The sequence below is a fragment of the Cyprinodon variegatus genome, unplaced genomic scaffold (assembly GCF_000732505.1).
Source record: "Cyprinodon variegatus isolate N-32 unplaced genomic scaffold, C_variegatus-1.0 Scaffold31, whole genome shotgun sequence".
NCBI classification, from domain to species: Eukaryota; Metazoa; Chordata; class Actinopteri; order Cyprinodontiformes; family Cyprinodontidae; genus Cyprinodon; species Cyprinodon variegatus.
This window is the reverse complement of record NW_015150484.1, coordinates 706,364-726,020: the sequence shown is the minus strand read 5'-3', so window position 1 is coordinate 726,020 and position 19,657 is coordinate 706,364. Positions and strand designations below refer to the sequence as shown.

Here is a 19,657-nt window from a genome sequence, read left to right as displayed (position 1 = left end):
CCTTTTAGCCCTCGGGACCCACACAGTCATCCTGGCACTACGTTGCTCCATATAAAGAGCTGCCAAGCTGCGGTAAACAATTTTGTTTGTGGCAAAAGTTTGCTAAACACAGCTTCACGTCCTCACAGACGGCACAAGAACAGTCTGCAACACTAACCACCAACGCTCAGGCAACAGGACGCAGCTTTAAAAGGCTGAATAGAAAGAGTTTAAAGGTTCAGTGACATAAACACGACTGGCGGCAAAAATAAACACGCAAAGTTTTTATTTTTTAGGATTTTATTAAAATACGGTGTTGTGTTTACCATTGGAGGTTACCATCACAAACATGATTGTTTCTAATAAAAAAGTAAACAAAAAAAAAATAAAGCTTAAGAGCCTAGTTACAGATTTTTTTTTCTGGCGTTTTTGTTTTTGCAGTCTGGTGAAAGAAAAGAAATAAAATAATTCACAATGAGAGTGATTGGAGGAGGGGGGAAAAAAAGAAACATGTTCACATGTTGTAAAAATACATTTCCCAATTTCAACATCACACAGTCACTTTCAAGCATTCATTCATTCCTGGTTAGATGGTTAGATGTCAGTGCTAAAAAGTATAAAACAAAAACAAACAAAAACCAAACGGTTCCGATCTGTGCACAGAACGAGGATCTAGAGGTCAGCAAGGACGCAAGAGGTCGGGTCAACAGTCTGAGGGAGGAAAACCTCGAGGTGAGGGACAAGGACACGCAGGCCGACTGCTGGAGGATATGTGTGCATTTGAACCCTGAGAGAGAAGTGACCAACTCTCACTGAAACCACGCCAGTGTCCGCTGCACTGTCCCTACCGAGCGCAGTGGGTGAAGGTGGCAGTGCGGTCTCACACCCAAGAGTTAAACGTCAGCCGCTGCACTATGAGAGAAAGAGCTGGCTGGATCTGCTTTAAACAAAACAGGAAAAAATGTGAGTCACCTAAAGGAGACTTCGGAGCTTACGCTGGGTTTCTTTGGCTGCAGAATGAGCAGCTTCAACAAGGCTAAACGTGGTTCTTTACCGGAACAGGAAATAAGTGGTGCTGTAAATTCAGACCTGTATGGGGAGCGAGGAGTTTTATTCAGAGACCTGTTGTCTCCTGGCTTCACCTGCTGTGGTCAACTGTATTAAGGCAGTGAGTGGCTCCAATGGCAACTTTCTATACCAGCTACTGTAACAGGGGGAGAACAAATAAGGCCCACAGGATATCAGCCAGAAACGACAGATTTTAAGAAAGAAAAAAACAATATAGGAGGAGGGGAAACAGGCAGGGATCTCATTCTCTCTGAAATGTTTCAGTACAACATGTTGAACACAGAGAGCAGACCTGTTAAAAACCAAACGGTTTAGCGCTGGACTGGGAAATATATATCATCAACAGGACATTTCAAGAGTATAATCCAAACTATGGGGTTATTTTTTTTTCTTTAAAAATATATACTTATCACATGACAAAGGAGCCATCTGTCGCTCATAGACTCTGAGGGGACAAACTGTACATCACTGGAAACTGTCTACGACTGAAAGAAAAGGAAAAAAAAAACACTTTGATGGAGACACAGAGAGAGAGAGAGGGAGGAGAGGGGGGCTGAGGGTCTCATTTCCCCTCAAAAATTAATGCACATGCACTATAGACAGCAGCTTAATGAGAGAGGGGGTTCAATGTAAGCATGTACTACCACTGTCCTAGTCCAACTTCTTTCACTTCCTTGGCTAATGCTTAAAAATTAAAATCATTTTACAGCCTAAAGTCTGAAAATTGTGCTAAACTGAGTGAGAAAGGCAAACAGATGAGTTTGATTTCGACGCCTGAGGAGTTCATCTCAAATTTATTTCAACTGGGCTTCCTCTTTTTTTTTTTCTTTCAATTTTATCATGACTGCTACAATTTCATCTAGAAAATCTGTACACAAAAAAAAAAAAAAGGGTAGCACGGTACATTCAATATCTGTTAATGAGGTACTAGAAAGGTGTTCCCTTAGAATCAGGGCAACAGCGTTTTAAGAGTTAACTTTACGGGACGACTCCTTTGGAACGGGCGACAGAGCGAGGGGAGCAAACACACACACACACACTGAAACGCACACACACACACCACTGTCTTTAAGATGCAAGCATGCAGGAACGCTGGCTGCCATTTGCTCCTGCAGGGAATCGAATCCGTACGGTCCTGTCCCGTCTGAAGGAACTGGTGGATGCATACTGGTTTTATGTGCACGGATGCTGGGGGGGGCTATGATGCGAGAGGATGATGAGGATGTGTAGGGTGGTTGTGAAGTCCTATCAAATTTAATTTTAGTTCATTTCTAAAGGTTTAATACTAAGTTCAAGTGATGGAGCAAATATCTTTGATCTGTTAGGAGGCCGGATAGAGAGCGCCCTCTGCTGGCGTTGGGGTACAAATGAGTTTCTCTTTAGCTGCTTGCCAGAAATCTTGGAGGAAATAAAGGGAGAAATGCTGAAAATACAGAAACAAGGTGATAATTGGGGAGGGTTACTCTTTAAATGGTTTAAGCTACAGAGTTTCACAGTTAAGAGAGCTCCACACAGACTGCATTAGAAACCCCTCTGCTGAGCAACAACAGCACCACAGAGGTTTAAGGGATGGAGGGCTAGAGGGCAGCTAGGTTCTGCTCAGTTTACCTTAAGAAGCGGTTTCCCCCAGTCACAACACGGGCAGAGAGAGGGGGAAGGAAAACAAAAATAAAACAACAACAACAGAAAAAGAGAGTAGTAACACGAGCCATCAATGTACAAAGTGGAGCTTTGAATGTCCTGTTTCTGCTGGAGGCAGCAGCCTAAAGCCTCGTGTCGGAAAAGCTAATTCTTCTCAACAAAACGGCAACACCTAGAACCACAATAGATCAACTTTTCATTAACACAACAGCCAGCTAAGGAAGTAAAACCAATCCAATAATTGAATCCTTGAGAACAGAGTTATTGCTGACATTGTTGGGGGGGGTCTGGCGGTTGGATGGGTGATCGGTGGGATGAGGATGGAAGGATGTGGGTCTGATGAGGATGGGTCGTTCCTGGGAAAGTTGTCTGATCAGATGAATGACTGTAGATCCAAGATGGGTCAGACTGGTGCTTCCTGTGCACCACAGGGTAGGTTGGTGTCTGATCCTGAAGGAGCGAGGCAGAGGAGGGGCCAGGGGGGGTGGGGGGTTCGGTTTCCAGAGATGACGGAATGTGCCAGAGCTGGCAGAGGGGGCTATTGGTCGGAGGGGATGTCTCTGTCGGCTTCAGCCTTAGTGGGCTGCCCTGGGGACGGGGCATGAGGGGGGTGGGAGACGGGGGCAATGCCATGTGCCAGGGGTCCTGAAACCAGGCTCTCTGCTCCTGGGAGGCCCCCCGCTGCTGCTGCTGCTGCCACGTTGATCAGACCTGGAGGAAATCTGAAACAGAACCAGAACATCTTCTTTTCAGCCTCCTGACAGAGCCTCATGTCCTCTCAGTCGCCGTTTGCTCTTCTCACCTGTAGGCGGCTCCATTCAGCTCTGGGTGAACGGGAGCTGCCTCCATGGTGGGCCACTGGGAGGCAGCCATCAGATACTCCTTATTGACACAGTTCTTCAGGCTGTCTGGGATACGACCTGCAAAAAAACAAAACAAATCATTCACAATTTTAGGGTTTTTTTTCTAAACATTACAGACATCAATTATACAAAACATTTTGTTTAAGGCTGCTGATCCGTTACTAAAGAGTTACTAAAATAGGAGGCGTCTTCTTCGATTTCTCTGCGACTGCTCCTCTAACTGTACGACCGCCATCAGCTCACGACTGTAACCGCTCAGACCAATTAGACAGGCAGGTCTGGAGTCACCAGACAAGGAAGTGAAAATCTTCTTTGGGGAAAACCGAACCTAAAATTATGGCAAATCACGACGTAAACATCGGAATCCATTTTACATTTCCTCACAGAACAACTTTTGTTGTAGAAATCTGGCTGTTATTGTGCGATCTCAAAGTTTTCTGTTGCATGAAAGTTCAGTCTCAAACATTTTTTATTTCCTAAATCTATCAAGACCTGGAAAAAAAATAATTCCAGACCTCTGCAGACTTTAAGACAATAGGAAATCTGTAGATCTTTAGAGAAGAAGAAACAAAGAAAACTACAGTCAATCTCCTCCATATACAACATATATGCAGTCGTCTCTTTGCATGAAAGAACAACAATATACTCTTTAATACCGACTCCAAAATAGTTTGTTTAAAAAATAAAAAAAATGTGTTGGAAAACTGTATTACTGATTATTATAATTCTATGATCAAGGCATTAAGTTACCTTAACATTCTGCAAATAAACTAGAGTGATAAATGAAATCTCAGGTTATCCCAGTTTTCCTTCAGTGATAGTTTGTCTTGCTGTGAGCAAAAATTATCTCTAAATGTGCAAAACTGTGACTGAGGGAAAACTGCAGAGGCACAATTAAAAAAATCTAATTCAGTGCCTCTCTATTGGAATGTGTATTATTGTTTGGACTTTCTTTCCTTTTGCCTACGATTAATGGTCGAGATGCTACAGTTCGTAGTAGAGTGATAAAGACATTCAGACAAAAAAACAAAATTCCAAGGCCGGCAGGTTAACGGCAATCCATAGAGTCACTGCAATCAAATATCTTTTTTATGGAATGTAGTTTACCAGTAGGATAGAATTCATGAATGCCATATATTCACTCATCATACTATCATTATTGCTGATAATTTAAAACAGAATTTAATGAACAAGCTCCATGGAAAGTGGAGGGAAAATGTGGGGTTATTACTAAGGTTGAATGATTACATAAAAAATCTAAATTGCCATTATTTTCAACTAATATTGCGATTTTATTTTGAATTATCTTTGCACTAACCACAAGCCTTTAAATGTTTTACTCCGGGGTTTCAGTTTTTTCATTTGCTTTAAAGCTTGTTTGTCCAGAGTCAATTGTTGCAGGATTTTACTGTAACCAGAAAGGTGATAATTCTACTTCTAAACACTGATCTGCATGCTAGCAGAAAGTTTATTTCCTTTCTCCCAAGAAGCAAACCCACTTCAAACATATCACCGCCACTTAAAAGTTCTGGAGTAAGAAAAAAGATGTCTCTTAGTCTTTAATAAAAGTGATGCGACCAAAATGGAGTTCCTCTGCGATTTTCTTAAGTTGCAATTATATGGCAAAAGCAATTAATTGCCCAACCCTACTTACTACTAAAATTACAGCAACACTAAAAAGAAACATTTTAAACGATCCTTTTTCATTTTAATGTTGCAAAATTAAGCATTTCTGACAACTGATTACAGAATTGGCACCATACTGACATGTATATTATAACAATCATGGGTGGTTTACCAGTTCATTGCTTAACACGTGTCGTAATTTACCTTTTGTATGAATTGAAATACTATCATACAACAGCTTATAGGCCTAAGGCTTTACCAGTAAATCTTTGTATCGTCTGACACTAGAAGTGCTAAAGAGGGTTGCAAAGAGCTGCAACACAAACCATCACTCTAGACAGAGGTTGCTAGGTAGCATAATAATCTGTTAGCTAACAGCTGGGAGTCTCTGTGTTGCTGCGACTGGAAACATTAGTAACTTGGCAGAGAACATATTGGAATACCAAGAATGTCAGCTATTAGGGTCATCGGGTTCAACACTCAACCTGTAACACCAGGAAACGGTGCAAACATAAGATCCGATAAGGGAGGATCGACAGCACAAATGCAGTAACAATCCACCAATTCAAGGGCATGATCCAGACAGAAGAGAGGAGAGTTTAGAGCAATTATTAAAATGTTTGACTCAAGGTGTGTCTTACCAGAGCGGAAATACTGAAATGGGATATTCAGGTGTGAAAAAAAAAGGAAATGTGAATGTGACGTTTCCATTGGGTTTATAACCAAGTGGGCTAAAGTATAGCATCGTCATCCAAGTTAAGTCGTCACCCATAGCTGCAATCTAGCACTGACCACAGATCAGTGATGGAGGAAAGTATTAATGAATGTGTTGCTTTCGGACAAGTTGTTCTTAGGTTAAACTGTCAGCTAGTAACGTTGATGTTGCTTCGGGCCATGTTTATGAGCATAATGGGAAGATCTGGGGTCATGCCGACAGCAGATAAACTCGAGTTGCTAGATCAGAGCTGATTAGACAAAAGCATTTCCATCTCCGGTTGTGTACATTAATTGAAAAACACCTCAAGCATTTTTTGCACATTTCTGAAAGTTTAAATTTCCCCATCAGGCTTTTCTAATGTGATTCTCCAAAATGCACATTAAAAAAGGTACTATTCCAACAACACTGAAGTAAACTGGATTACTAGCAATAGATATGTCCGTCAGCTGATATTTATGGCTGATTTTTGGAAGAACATTAGTTTAATGACAATATTTCTACTTGAAGAATCAGTAATTTATTACTGGAAATGGCTGCTCTTAGAACCTAATCTGTATTAATTAGAGCACTTTGAAATCAGCTATACTTGGCATGGCCATGAAGCTCTACATCAGGCTATACTATTAGAAGTGTCAGAGGGCTTCAGATGAGCAAAACTTACAAAGATGCAGAACTCTAATGTTTACGGCACCTCCTGCATGCTTTTACTTTGAAGTCTAGACATCAAAATGAAGACAACTGTGTGGTTGCCGGAGTAACGGCAGTTGAAAAACGAAGGAGCGGAGAGACCGATTTATTATATATATATATGGTGTTTAGATATTGTAAATGGTTAATCAAAATCCACAGTGAGATGTGGTCGGTTCCAGTGCTGATTGAAAGCATAAAAAACCTGATGGCGTATACGTGAAGTAAGAAACGGTCAGAGTTGACAGAGTTTTAATGTACGCAGCCTCCACCACCGCTCATTAAACAACACTGCCACCCATTTCATTGGACACACAGGCAAAAACCCACTGAGTCGCTGAGGCAGCAGCGTGAGGGCCAACTGCGCCCTCTCCTGTGCTTGGTCAGCATTGAAACAGCAGCTTCCACTCGCCATAATTTGGCAGCCATGCCTTAAGGTCATGTGAAGTGCATGTTGCTTCCTGCACTTGCATCCATTGTGAATATGGTCATTAATAGATGTGTTGAATATTTCTTTTTGCTTACATTGAGACTTATGTAATGTTTGTTACCAAGGTGTCACTTTATGTAAATGGCGGAGAGGGGAAAAAAGAAATTGAAAAAAAAAATACAGCACATATCAGAGATGGGTTAGAGCGATGTCAAAATAATAAATAAAGCATTCTTTAGATCCTACGGGTGGATTTAACTCACCGGTGATGGCCCGGCGAACCTCTCTGGCTGCCTCTTCACGAGCCTCAACTGAAGCCTGCTCACTGTACCAAGATGTGTGAGGGGTACAGATCAAGTTGGGGGCATCCTTCAAGGGGCCCGTTGAAAAACTTCAGAAGGAGGAAGGTTATTAGCGACTGATCGGTGCAGATACGAAGTAACTCTGGCATATATCACTCTTACCTGAAGGGTTCTGTCTCATGTACGTCCAGGGCGGCTCCACGTATCCGGCCCTCCTTCAAGGCCTGAGCCAGAGCTTTCTCATCCACCAGTCCCCCTCTTGATGTGTTCACCAGAAAAGCTCCTTGGCGCATCTGGAAGAAAAACAGTATAATCAAACATCCTACAGCAAAAATGTCCATAAAGGCAGCAAAAAAACCACAAAATCAGTTTAATTATATAATGGCTAAAAAAAAAAAAAAAAGAGAGGTGAACTGCTGAATAGTGAATGAGGTAGTCACTATGTAACACTATCATCCAGTCAAACTGCTTAAAGCGGTTTGGGGGACTGGCAAACAGGACTGAATTTATTTATTTTCTCCTTGTAAACACAAATATCACTGCTTTATGATGCACACTTTGGTTTACATGCAGTAAAACAAAAGTTTACACTAATCAACTTATATGGCAACAACTCAGGAATATCTAGTTTTATATGAATTCATATGTTAGGTATACACTAGATAATAGAGATTAATAATACTTTATACAAAATACATCTTCATAAAATGCCAAACAAAAGACTGAAAAAAAGACAGAAATCCAAAAAGGAAAAGATAGCAAAGATTAACAGTACTTAAATATCAATACAAGCATTAGACTATGGAAGTAGACATCTAGCTATTTTATTTTTTATTAAAAAAAGCAAAGATTTTTCACAAGTTGAAGTTCCTGGAGTTAAACTAACCCAAAAAATAAAAAATGAAGCTAACAGTTTTTAAACAGACCTCAGAGCTGCTATTTGAGGAGGTCCCACTTTACCATTTCATTGAAAAAACAGCTAATGACTTGAGATGCTTCAAATGTAATTGAGGATAAGAAACATGAATGATTATGGACGGGCTTTGCATCCACCAACCTGTTTGATGGTGAAGTCGTTAATGAGGTGGTGGTTGTGCTCGTTGAGGCTGCAGTGCAAAGACACACAGTCTGAGTGTATGAGCAGGTCCTGCAGCGTGGCCATTCGCTGGAGGCCCAACGAGCGCTCCACACCATCAGGCAGGTAAGGGTCATAAAAGATTATGCTAAACCCAAACGCCTTGGCTCGCAGGGCCACAGCCTGGCCAACACGACCTAAGATCAGAAGATGTTGAGGTTTTGAAAAAATATCATCTAAAAATTGTTTGCAAGTTGTGTTTAATTTGATCTTGAATGAGCTTTAAGATCCATCTCAACTTACCAAGACCGATGATGCCCAACGTTTCACCTCTGATACGAGCGGCGCCTCCGGCCACCTCCCTTATCTGCTCCACGCTAGAAGCACGAGTCCCCTCCCTGAGGGCTTGGTGCATCCAGGTGACCCGCCTGTACAGGTTAAGGATCAGACATAGCGAAGTGTCGGCCGTCTCTTCCACAGAGGCTGCTGGTACGTTACAGACAGCGATGCCTGGATGAGAGCAAACAGGAGAAATGAGGCGCTTGTGGCTAAAACTTTAATTTGTCTAAGATAATCTGTAAACATCGTCATCTCACCAAGCTCAGCCGCTGCTTTGACGTCAACATTGTCAAATCCGGAGCCGATCCTGACAATAACTCGTAGTCCTTTAAACTTTTCCAAGTCATCTCTGGATAAAGTTATAGTGTGATATAGCAGAGCCGCCACGGCTTCATTTAACACCTGCAAAAAGCAGATTGTTCTTAAATGATCAGCACATGCTTGTTCAGAAAAATCATTATTTTAGGAAAAGCAGTCAATGTTTTCTGTTCATAAACCACAGATTTCCACAACACATTCTTTTCTACCTTCTCATGGATCTCCTGTGTAGACTGAGCGTCACAGAAAGCCACGGTCGCCACGTCTTTGAGGATGGGCATTTCCACTGTGCAGTCGCGCCCATCTAGGAGGGCCACCAGGGGCCGTGGGTGCATCGGCCCATTCAGGATGGGGGGTCGGATACCTGAGTCAAACGGTGAAAAAAATCCATTCAGATAAGTCAACTGTGCTCAAAAACTTTAACTCTAAAATCAGTGGTTTGGATTTTAACGGATCAAACCATTTAAAAAAAAACCCAGGGTGTATACAAAACGAAATTTTGTTTTGTATACACCCTGTGTACAAAATGACAATAAAGTTTGTCAAGTCTAAGCATATCTTAATGGGAAATAAAATGCATGTATAAACATTTCCTTTAAGATCGACCAATTACAAAAACAAAATGTAGAATTAAAAACTAAATGCCTTAAAACTATTATTTTTTTTATTTTAAAAGAATATTACACAAAAAAGTATTTATATACACATTAAAAAAGGTTATCTAGCCAATTAAAGAACCAATTTGAAGCCATGTGTTGCAGAAATAAACATTATTTTAATCTGTGTGTAGGCTTAAATATTAGAGTCAGCGTGTGGGACCAACCAAACAGATCTTAAGCTCTATTTCAAGAGCTGCTATGATAGTTTAAAATGCTCACAGAAAATGGACATACTCCAGTAAATGCTGCTCTTAACTTTCAAAAATTCATTAAAATGTGCCTGTAAAAAAATAAAACTGTCTTGACTTCCAATAATAAGGGTACATTGATACTTAAGAGTTTATTTTTCATTTATTATATTTATTTATTTTAATATTTGTGACCCTCTAAAGATGTGGAAGCTTTTAAGAACAAACATTTAAATATTTTGAGCTTCCTATTCAAGTATTCTGAGGCTGTGGGTTAAACTAAAAGTCTAAATTTGTTAAACAACACCGGCATCTTATTAATCTGGATGGCCTGTAACCACTTGTTTTTCCAAAAATGACTAAAACAGCTTACAGTCAGTGAGTCAGACGGCATTTTTCCACGTCTGGATCGCTCAAGGTGATGAACCAAAAATCCCCCTGCATAAAATAGCTGAATACTCCTCAGAAAATTAGTCTAAGCATTTGTGACCTCTCTTTTTCCGTAACAGCGCAGAGGAAAATAGACAAGTGCATTTATGATGTATGGATGTGACTTTAGGTTACAAAGTCATGTGAAACCTTTGATACTTTGAAACTAACTTCTTGGGAGCAGCGTTTATGGATCCATCACTGCATCTATTAATGAGACTTGGGTCAATGGTGTGGTTTAGTGTCGTTTCTAGGAGTGTGACCCAGGTTTGACAGTACCCAGAGAGGTGATGCTGTGCTACAACTGGGGGAGGGGGCTGCAGAAGTATTTGATGTCTGGAGGTAGAAAAGGGGGGGTTTACGATTTTATGGGGGGGTTCAGTTGTGACCTACATCTTGGGTCTGGAAGAGTCTCTTCATCCAGTAATTCTACCCTCTACACACACACGCACACACACACACACACACACACACACACACACACACACCCACAGAGTAGCGGCAAATATAATCCACAGTCGCTCAACAATCTGCCCATCAAAGAAAAAATGCCAAACCAAATGAATGCAAATTATAGCAAAAAATACTTGTCACTTATCAGTTTTTGTTTTACACTTCCTTCCGTTTTCTGTCTCAAATGAGATTATCTTCTGTGAATGTTATCTCCTCGCTGCCTGAGGTGTGCTTTTCGTGGGAGCTGGAGGGCAGCTTGCTGGAACGGTTTTATTTGGACAGAAGGCGGGAAGCGGTGGCGAGACTGCTGGTGAGGAACAGGGAGCTGGGAGCCAAGGCTGGACATCAACTATTCAGGGTTTCCTGAACATTTTCCATTACACGGCATCCAGGCTTTTCCAGCCTGGAATTTTCAAACACCTCAGCCAATGTTTGGGGGATACTGGAGGTTAAGAATAAACTAAAGACAATGTGACATGTAATCATTTTAACTCTGTTAGGGTGGTTAGGATGATCACCTTCCTAGTTTAAAATTTTTAACAAACTAATTTGAAACCTTATTTTATCACATAGGGTTAAATCAACAATGATACGAACGAAGCGTCTAACTCTATAGCTTCTTTTTCAGAAGAAATACAAAAGACAGTCAAGTTTAAATTGTCTAAACAAAAACCTAATGATATGATATGATACGCCCAAAAGATATGATTAAGCTGATGTTTCTATTACTTAGTACGCAGAGAGCAGTTCCTCTTTGGGAATTTATTTTTTAGGAGGTTTTGAGGCAAGTAATCTATCTCTTTATAATAGGTGCCAGATTTCTATCCAGATTAATAAGATGCCGGTGTTGTCTTGCTTTTTTTGAGAGGATACATTTTACCTCTCTATATAAAAAAAGCAAGAGTTGTCAAATTTCTGTAAATGCAACAACTACCCCATACATATTGAGTCCATCAATATGTAATTGCTCCCATCTGCCTCCATCCTGAGTCCATCCCGTTTCATCTACTGATCCCTAATGTACCCTTTCTGTAAGGCCTGTTTGTAATGCATGCATCTTATGTTTCTTAATGGGAACATCAACCTGTCCAGGGACTACAGATGGAAATTAGCCAATGGCTACAATCTGGCATATTTACCTATGATGTGTATGTTCTAACTATTAGTTTTTAAATTAATAACTCACAATATAGAGACCTTGTGTTTCTGATAGAACATTTTCATGATCTCCAAAACAAAAATTTGGATTTTAAGATTTTATAACATTTGGTCATTAGTTTGTGGTGTCATACAAAGACCGTTAAAAGTAAAAAAAAAAAAAAAAAAAAAAAAAAAAAAAAAAAAAAAAAAAAAAAAACAAAACATGATATGGAGAAACTTCAAAAGATCTATTTTTTTATTTTAAGGTGGAAAAATCTCAAACCTTAATTACTGTGGTAACATTTTTGTTCATCATAGAGCCTTCATTTTTGAGGATGCACAGTGTTAGATCAAGACGCAAAGATTGTCCGTTCATTTTGCTGCTCTTCCAATCTATCATGTTTAAATCTTGATTTATTATATCAACATATAAACAGCTCAATGCAGTTTTTCTCATTTTGACCACATACCTCTGATCTCCTACATCCTTGTGTATCTTTGTTCTCTTAGGTCAGCTCATCAGTTACTGCTATCAGTACTTTCAACATGGCATTTTCTCTGAGGGGACCTTGTCTTCAATAACACTAAAGGATGCTGGTGGGGGATTTTAAGTTTTTTTCTGAATTTCTATATAGTTTTTACTTAATTTTTATGCTATTTTCAATTATTATTTTTTTAATCCTTTAAGGGTGTTTGTATTTCTGCTTTTTGGTCCTGTTTTTTTTTTTAGAATGCAATATAAATAAAGATTTGATTGGATTAACTAATTAACAAAACACATTTTAAAGATTATGGTAGTATATTGACAAATCAAATTTTAAAAAGAAATATTTTAAGCGTCTGAGAAATATGATGCTATAGTAACAGATTTTGTTTAGACCACAATTATCTTATGTTGAGAATTATGCACTCTTATGCTGAATATATTATCAAACTATAAATTAGATGCTAATTAATAGTTTAATAATCCCATTATCCTAAAAAAAAAAAAAAAAGAATTCAACCTAAAAATCCCGTAATCGTTCGAGACTATTTATTAAAAATACTGAAAATTAATCCTCTATGTGTTCCAATTTTATTTTCCTCACAAGACTGAAAGAATCGACGAAAATGATCCCAGCTTATAGGCAGGACAGTCACTGGAGGTACATACTAGTGGACTTCATTATGTATTGTAGATCACATTAACTGCTGATGGCTCAATAACGCTGCTGTGCCAACTGCACAACACTGAACACACAAAGGGACGATTGCTAAGCAGAAAAACTTAAAGTTGTGTGTCACAAAGAGCTCTTTAGAAAAATATACGATGGAGTGAGACTGAGTGGAGAGTAATATGAGTAAAGGACACTCTGGCAGACCGAGGCCTACGAAGAACAAGCATGGCCAAACACACAATACAATTCATTCAGTGATTCATTCATTCTCCCTCCCTTCGCCTTTCTTCCCTCCACTCCCTCCTCCTCCTGGTCGTATTTAGAGTAAGAGGAGGGGGGGAGGGGCAGCAGACGATGATAATGCAGCAAGAGGCAGTACTCCACCCAGACGCTGCTAGACACACTTATTCAGTTCCTTCTCAACGGCGGCGACAGCACCAACCCACACTGAGTATGAAAGGGAAACAGAACGCGCACACGTTGCTGCACCACACCCAAACCTTACCCCCCCACCACACACAAAAAAAGCTCCAAAATCTAGAAAATAGACAACACACGTTCAAAAACAGAGAACACATGGGTAGTGGGCCTAACCTTGCATTGTGGAGTCTGTCAGACCGTCTTCCTCTCTCTACTCTTCTTATTTTTCCTCCCTCTCTCCTGCCAGCCTGCTCGAGGCTGACTGGATCCCAGCTGTCATCCACACCCAGCCCCTCCCCCACCACCAGCCTCCAATCACAGGCAGCCCCATACACACCCAGCCAACCAGCACTAACCTCATTAGCATAGCTGAAGCAGAGGCCGAGGGCGGTTTGGGCTGTTGTCATTTTTTAAAGAGACAGCTGGCCCGTTTCCCAGTAGCCTCGGCCACAACCCTTCACCTTATCCTCTCCCTCTCATCAGTCTCTAGGGACCCTCCCTCACAGGACTTCCTTCATTTTTCTGCACAGTTACGTCCTATACACATCATCATTATACAACAGCTTAAAACACCATCCATTCCTCACTGTGCAACTGGAAATTAAACCTTACTCATTTCTGTTTCCTTTACTATTAGATAAAGCTTCTTTCCTGGATAAAACAAACACTGCAACTGCAAAAGCAGGAAATATATCAAAGTAAAGACACTGGGTGGGGAGCTCAGTAACCATCGATCCATGTCATTGCATAAACCTAAGAGCAAAAAAATCATTCTGGGCAGAAAGTATTCAAACAATACAGGAAACAAAAAATAACAAAAGATTTTAAATAAGCAACAAATAACACATTTTAAATATTTCTAATTGAAAGTGGTATAGTCACTTTGATCAACCTGATTTATAAGTAGCAACAGACTAATATGAAAAAACTAGGAACTATTAGCTAGTTTAAGATAAATTATATTTTTGTGGTTTAAATATAAGTTCCTTCCTTCCTATATATGTAAATATGTATCCTTACCCTCACAAATGCGGTCAAGTCTCTGCCGCTTGACATGTTTGGTTTTGTCCATCAGAGCCATAGACCAAGGAGTCTTAACCTGGGACGGTGAAGAACAAATGTGGGAGCTGGAGGGGGCCCTGTGATGATGTCCACCTGGTATTGCCTGCAGGTACAAACAAGTGATCCAGTTATTGTTGATTCCATTTGTTGGAAAATAACACAAATATTCTTTAATAAGAAGCTTTAAAGAGACATTATAGAGTTATCTAATGCTACTGCTGCCTGTGGTCAAAACACAGAACTGCAGTCCTCTTCTGCTCAGTCTTGTAACTCACGCTCGTACCTTGAAAGATTTCTCTATTGACTTTTTTACCCTTTATGTGGAGTTGCCATTGGTGTCTGAGTTAAGCTGAATGTTGATCACTTATGAGTATCCACAAAATTAATCTTGAATATACTCTGATTGTTTGCTAGATTGAATCTGTTTAACATGCACATGCTTGACGTCACACCCGTCGAACGGAGAGGGAACCTCTCACCCGAAGTACATTCAAAGATATTAGGCTTAAAGTTTGATCTACGCTTAATTACTGAGGTGTCAGTCTGCTTATCAAACAATGTTTTCGTCTTAAAGGGTAAAAAAAGAGGCCATTTTAAAGATATTTTTTATTAAAAACTGACAGTGTCTCTTTAAGCACATTAGACACCCTGACAGGAATGTAGTTCATTCCTTTGAATTTTAGCGATAACGGAGATCTTTCCAGTTGTTGGATGAGAGGGATCTCCTGAGGCTGCAACTCTTCCTCAACCTGACTGTTCATTTCTGAACTCCATCCTTTTTCAGATGCATTTTTTTAAACTTCTTTTTCAAGGTAGCGATGCAGCTTAAAGGAATAGTACACCCAAAACATGATTAGCCTTCATTTTCTACTCACCCCTAATGCTGAACAACACTCTGGAGTACTTTTTTGATATCTCAAATGCATCTGGAGATCTGGGAGGCTTCTTGCTGTCTGCTGACATTCAAATAATGGAGGTCTATGGCGCCCGAGGCAGAAAGGTCCATAAAAGTCCACAAAAAACGTGTCAATATTCCTCCATACTGCTCGTGCAATGTATTCCAAGTGTCCTGAGTGGGTAGCGTCCATAATTTACTCGAAACGAAGTCATTTAGAATGTTTTTAGAGCATAAACAGTAGTGTATAGGATTTCCTAAAAGCGCGTTCACGAGTCTACGGAAACCGCGGCAGACCAAACCAGATGAAAGTGCGCATTCAGCGTCTGCTCTGCCGATAATGCAAGCGTAGAAGAAATGTGCTGTTTACCTGTGCAAAGAAAGAAACAACGAAAGAAAAATGTCTGAGGACTTCAGTGTTGAGGAAGAGCATGAGTTCCTTGTTGAGCTGAATGCGCACTTTCATCTGGTTTGGTCTGCCGCGGTTTCCGTAGACTCGTGAACGCGCTTTTAGGAAATCCTATACACTACTGTTTATGCTCTAAAAACATTCTAAATGACTTTGTTTCGAGTAAATTCTGGATGCTACCCACTCAGGACACTTGGAATACATTGGATGAGCAGTATGGAGGAATATTGACACGTTTTTTGTGGACTTTTATGGACCTTTCTGCCTCGGGTGCAATGGACCTCCATTATTTGAATGTCAGCAGACAGCAAGAAGCCTCCCAGATCTCCAGATGCATTTGAGATATCAAAAAAGTACTCCAGAGTGTTGTTCAGCATGGGGGTGAGTAGAAAATGAAGGCTAATCATGTTTTGGGTGTACTATTCCTTTAAAACATCCCTGCTGCTGGAAGGTGACATTAATATAAAAGTTCCAGCTGTCAAAAATGCTTTTAAAATACTTTTACAAACAAACAAATGAAAATATAAAATACTAAATGTTTGCGGCTAGTAGTATTACACAAATAGTTTATTAGCTACAAGTTCACATCTTAAAAAAATAATTTAAAAAAATCAAAGCTATGGCAGCGAAAGTAGATTAGTTAAAAGAAACACATTCTCCAAAAATTATATCTTAAACATTTTTATTCATTTTTTCAATTCTATCACCTAGCTCTAGGCAAAGGCCTACATTACTGACAATTGTGATCCAGATTAACAACCCTAGATTTGTCTTAAAACCCAGATCCTATGAAAGGTGAACACAAAAAATGTGATAAGTACTTTCCTCCATGGTGCTTTCTCTAATTGGTTAGTTTGTGAGATGAGAAATAAAGTACAAAAAAAAAATAATTGCAATAGTTGTATCCCCAACAGTAAAGGAGAGCCATATAATGCATGAGTGAAGTTTCCTATTTATTTTCCTCTTCACAAACAGGTTCTATTCCTGCAGAAATGTACTGGAAAGCTAAAAAACACAGTGGGAAGAATAAAACAGTAATGAATGGAGAACAGTTGAAATAATTTTTTGTTACATGTTTGAGCTTGTTTAGAAGGTGGTGTAATAATGGTCTCTAACCTGGCAACGATGAATTGAACTCTCAGCAACATGTTTGGACATTCAAGAAACAGAAAACACTCTTTCCCTCGCATGGGCGTAAAGTTTTTGCTGGTGCCAGATTTTATGAAAGAAATGGCAAAATAAACAAGAAAGTAATGATCCGTTTTTGTGTGGCCAAGTTGGTGCAAACAAAGGCTTAGGTGGTTTCAGAAAGGGAGCGTTTTATATTGTGGTTTATTTAACCACATGTGGTTGTCTTCCTAGGGAGAGCAGACTGGATTTGGATTAATTTGACATACAAATTAGAACTGGATTAAATTTTATCACAATCTTACGTTGGGCCTTTTTCCAGTTGAGTTAAACATATATTTTTTTAAAATATGTACACATGCATGCTCACATGCCTTGAACTGGAGCAGATTATTTGTGGAAAAAATTAATTTAAATGTGCACACCAGAGGATTAGATAAGATATAGACATATGGGTGGGGGCGCACTCACCTGGAAAATGTTTGTGTCAGGAAGATTGACAACTTAGTTTAAACTGTAAACAAAGCAAAAGTAAAGAAACTTTAGATCACAGTAATGTCACAATATATCTGCAGATACATTAAGGCACTAAATACTGAAAAAATATGTTAAAAAAAGTCATTATTATGATCCTACATGGCAATCTCATTTCTCTTTTAGAATAGCTTTTTGTACTGTTAATTAGAACGTAGTATATTTTATCATTTCCATCTTAATGATGTCTCTTTGTTCATGCTTTAGCCTGTAAAAGACTCAATTAAACTTTAATTCTGCAACATTTTTTTAGCACCATTTAGATGTTACTGACATAAAACAAAACAAAAATGTTTTTTAATCTTAGTCAAATTGATTTAAGAAAGATTACAATGAACATTTCTCTAAATTCAAATAAATACTTGGCCAAATGTGTGTGCAACTTTATTTTACAGAATGTGTTTCTGTTACCAAACATAAGATTATGACGAAGCAGGTCATTCATTCAAGGAGTTGTGTGGTGGATACAGAAATATCATTAAAGCTGTATGCATAATTTTAAGTAGAATTTGTACCAATCAATATTTTCGTCTCAGATATCTTCCTGTTTTCTTTCAGGTCTGATCAGCAAAATCTGTTTGCCTTTGTTTTTCCCTTTTAAAGACTGGGACATATGAGACTCGCTGGATTTGACCAATTTGAACAGAACATGGAGAAATTAAGAACTTGTCCACATTTAAACATGTCCCTTCTTTCATGACTATAAAAAAAACATACATTTTAACAGGGCATCAGAAGGCACATTTCAGTTGTTACTATATCAGTCTTTAACAACAAAAATGTTATACGTAAAACAAGTTTTTTATTTCTTTTGCAAATTGTTATTTTATCACAATTATATATATATATATATATATATATATATATAAACCCCAGATCGTTCATCAATATTAAAAGCATTTTTGCTTCAATATTCACGATTTCTGGCCTTCTGTTATTTTATTGTTAAAACTTTTAAAGTTATTTAAAGAACAAATTCTAACTTTGTTTAAAGTGAAGATAACTGTATACTTTTGTTCCAACGAAAAAAACATCAAACATAAAATGTATGTGGTAATTAAGAGGGGGAAACTTTATGTAGTACGTATACTACCATCCTAACTGATAAGGTTACCGTTAACCAACTAGTTAGCTGACGAAGCTAGCTAGCTTGTTTCTCCTCCTTCAAATAGCGGGGTAAATTTAATGAATGGCGGACAAATGTGTTAAATTACAGTTTCAATTGTTACTAATATTTTGAGTTATCTATGACGCTAACTCAATACCTGCAAGTAAATTATAGTTTGTGAGCCGAGTACAAACTTTTGAATCGCTATCCAAGTTAACTAAACACATAGCACGGGAGCTAGCTGTCCGCTAACCCAAACACAACAGTACTACAAGTGGTTAACATTCTTAAGGTGCCAAAAACTTTCTAAACTATTGAACAATTGATATATTCTCTATCAAATTGTTGTAAGAAAGTTAATAAATGTATGTATTTTTAAGGTCGACCTATGTGAGACGTTTATGCTGCTGCTAACGTTAGCTAGCCATCGCCGTTAAGTGTGGTGTGGCTGGGTCTGTGGGAGAGATGCAGGCGGAGGGGGAGCCCATTTCGTCCGATTTGTTATCAGCGAGTGGCGCTACAATGTGAAATGTTTGACCCAGAAGCTGAGCAAATCCTTTAGTTTCCAAGGAGATTCAAACCTTTAAGAAAGCGAATAAAACTCGTTGTACTTGGCCGCTAATGAGCAAGTTGACGCGAAAAAGGCAGTTATTTACCCCAGATAAACTCTTTGAGGAGCGCCGAAACAGTGTGCGTCCGTCGGTGGTGTTCCCTCTCTCCCGATCGCCATGAAATTAGACAAAAGAGGAAGTGGCTTGTTGATGAGGGGGTCAGACTGTCTGTTTTTTTAAAAAAGCGGCCGTCTGCTAGAAGGAGCGCCCTCACCTTCCACGGCGGAGCGACAAAAAATATAAAAGACGAGTTAAGATCAAATCAACTATTCATTGCGTTTCAGTAAATTCAGTAAATAGTGCTAACAACCGACACTTGACCTCACTTGTTACACAAATGGGAGAAAATAAACCAATTATTTAATTGTATTTAAATTTTTATTTAAACAGAAACACATCATTATATATATATATATAT

At 39.1% G+C, this 19,657-nt stretch overlaps 1 protein-coding gene across 2 annotated transcripts; it reads right to left on the bottom strand.

The window, feature by feature from the left end:
• Positions 1 to 265: 265 nt before the first annotated feature.
• Positions 266 to 19,360, bottom strand: LOC107101908 (C-terminal-binding protein 1-like). 2 transcript variants are annotated; one of them, XM_015400997.1, is made up of 11 exons: positions 19,285 to 19,360; positions 17,458 to 17,500; positions 14,513 to 14,657; positions 9,256 to 9,410; positions 8,986 to 9,130; positions 8,693 to 8,899; positions 8,372 to 8,586; positions 7,477 to 7,607; positions 7,276 to 7,403; positions 3,491 to 3,608; positions 266 to 3,410 (listed from the first exon to the last, which is right to left on the bottom strand). In XM_015400997.1, exons 3-11 carry the CDS (start codon positions 14,571 to 14,573, stop codon positions 3,227 to 3,229), a joined length of 1,344 nt encoding a protein of 447 aa, XP_015256483.1. In that variant the 5' UTR covers positions 14,574 to 14,657; positions 17,458 to 17,500; positions 19,285 to 19,360; the 3' UTR covers positions 266 to 3,226. The 2 variants fall into 2 exon arrangements, with proteins under 2 accessions (XP_015256483.1, XP_015256491.1); XM_015401005.1 differs by lacking the exons at positions 14,513 to 14,657; positions 17,458 to 17,500; positions 19,285 to 19,360 and adding an exon at positions 13,667 to 13,796.
• Between the last annotated feature and the right edge of the window lie 297 nt (positions 19,361 to 19,657).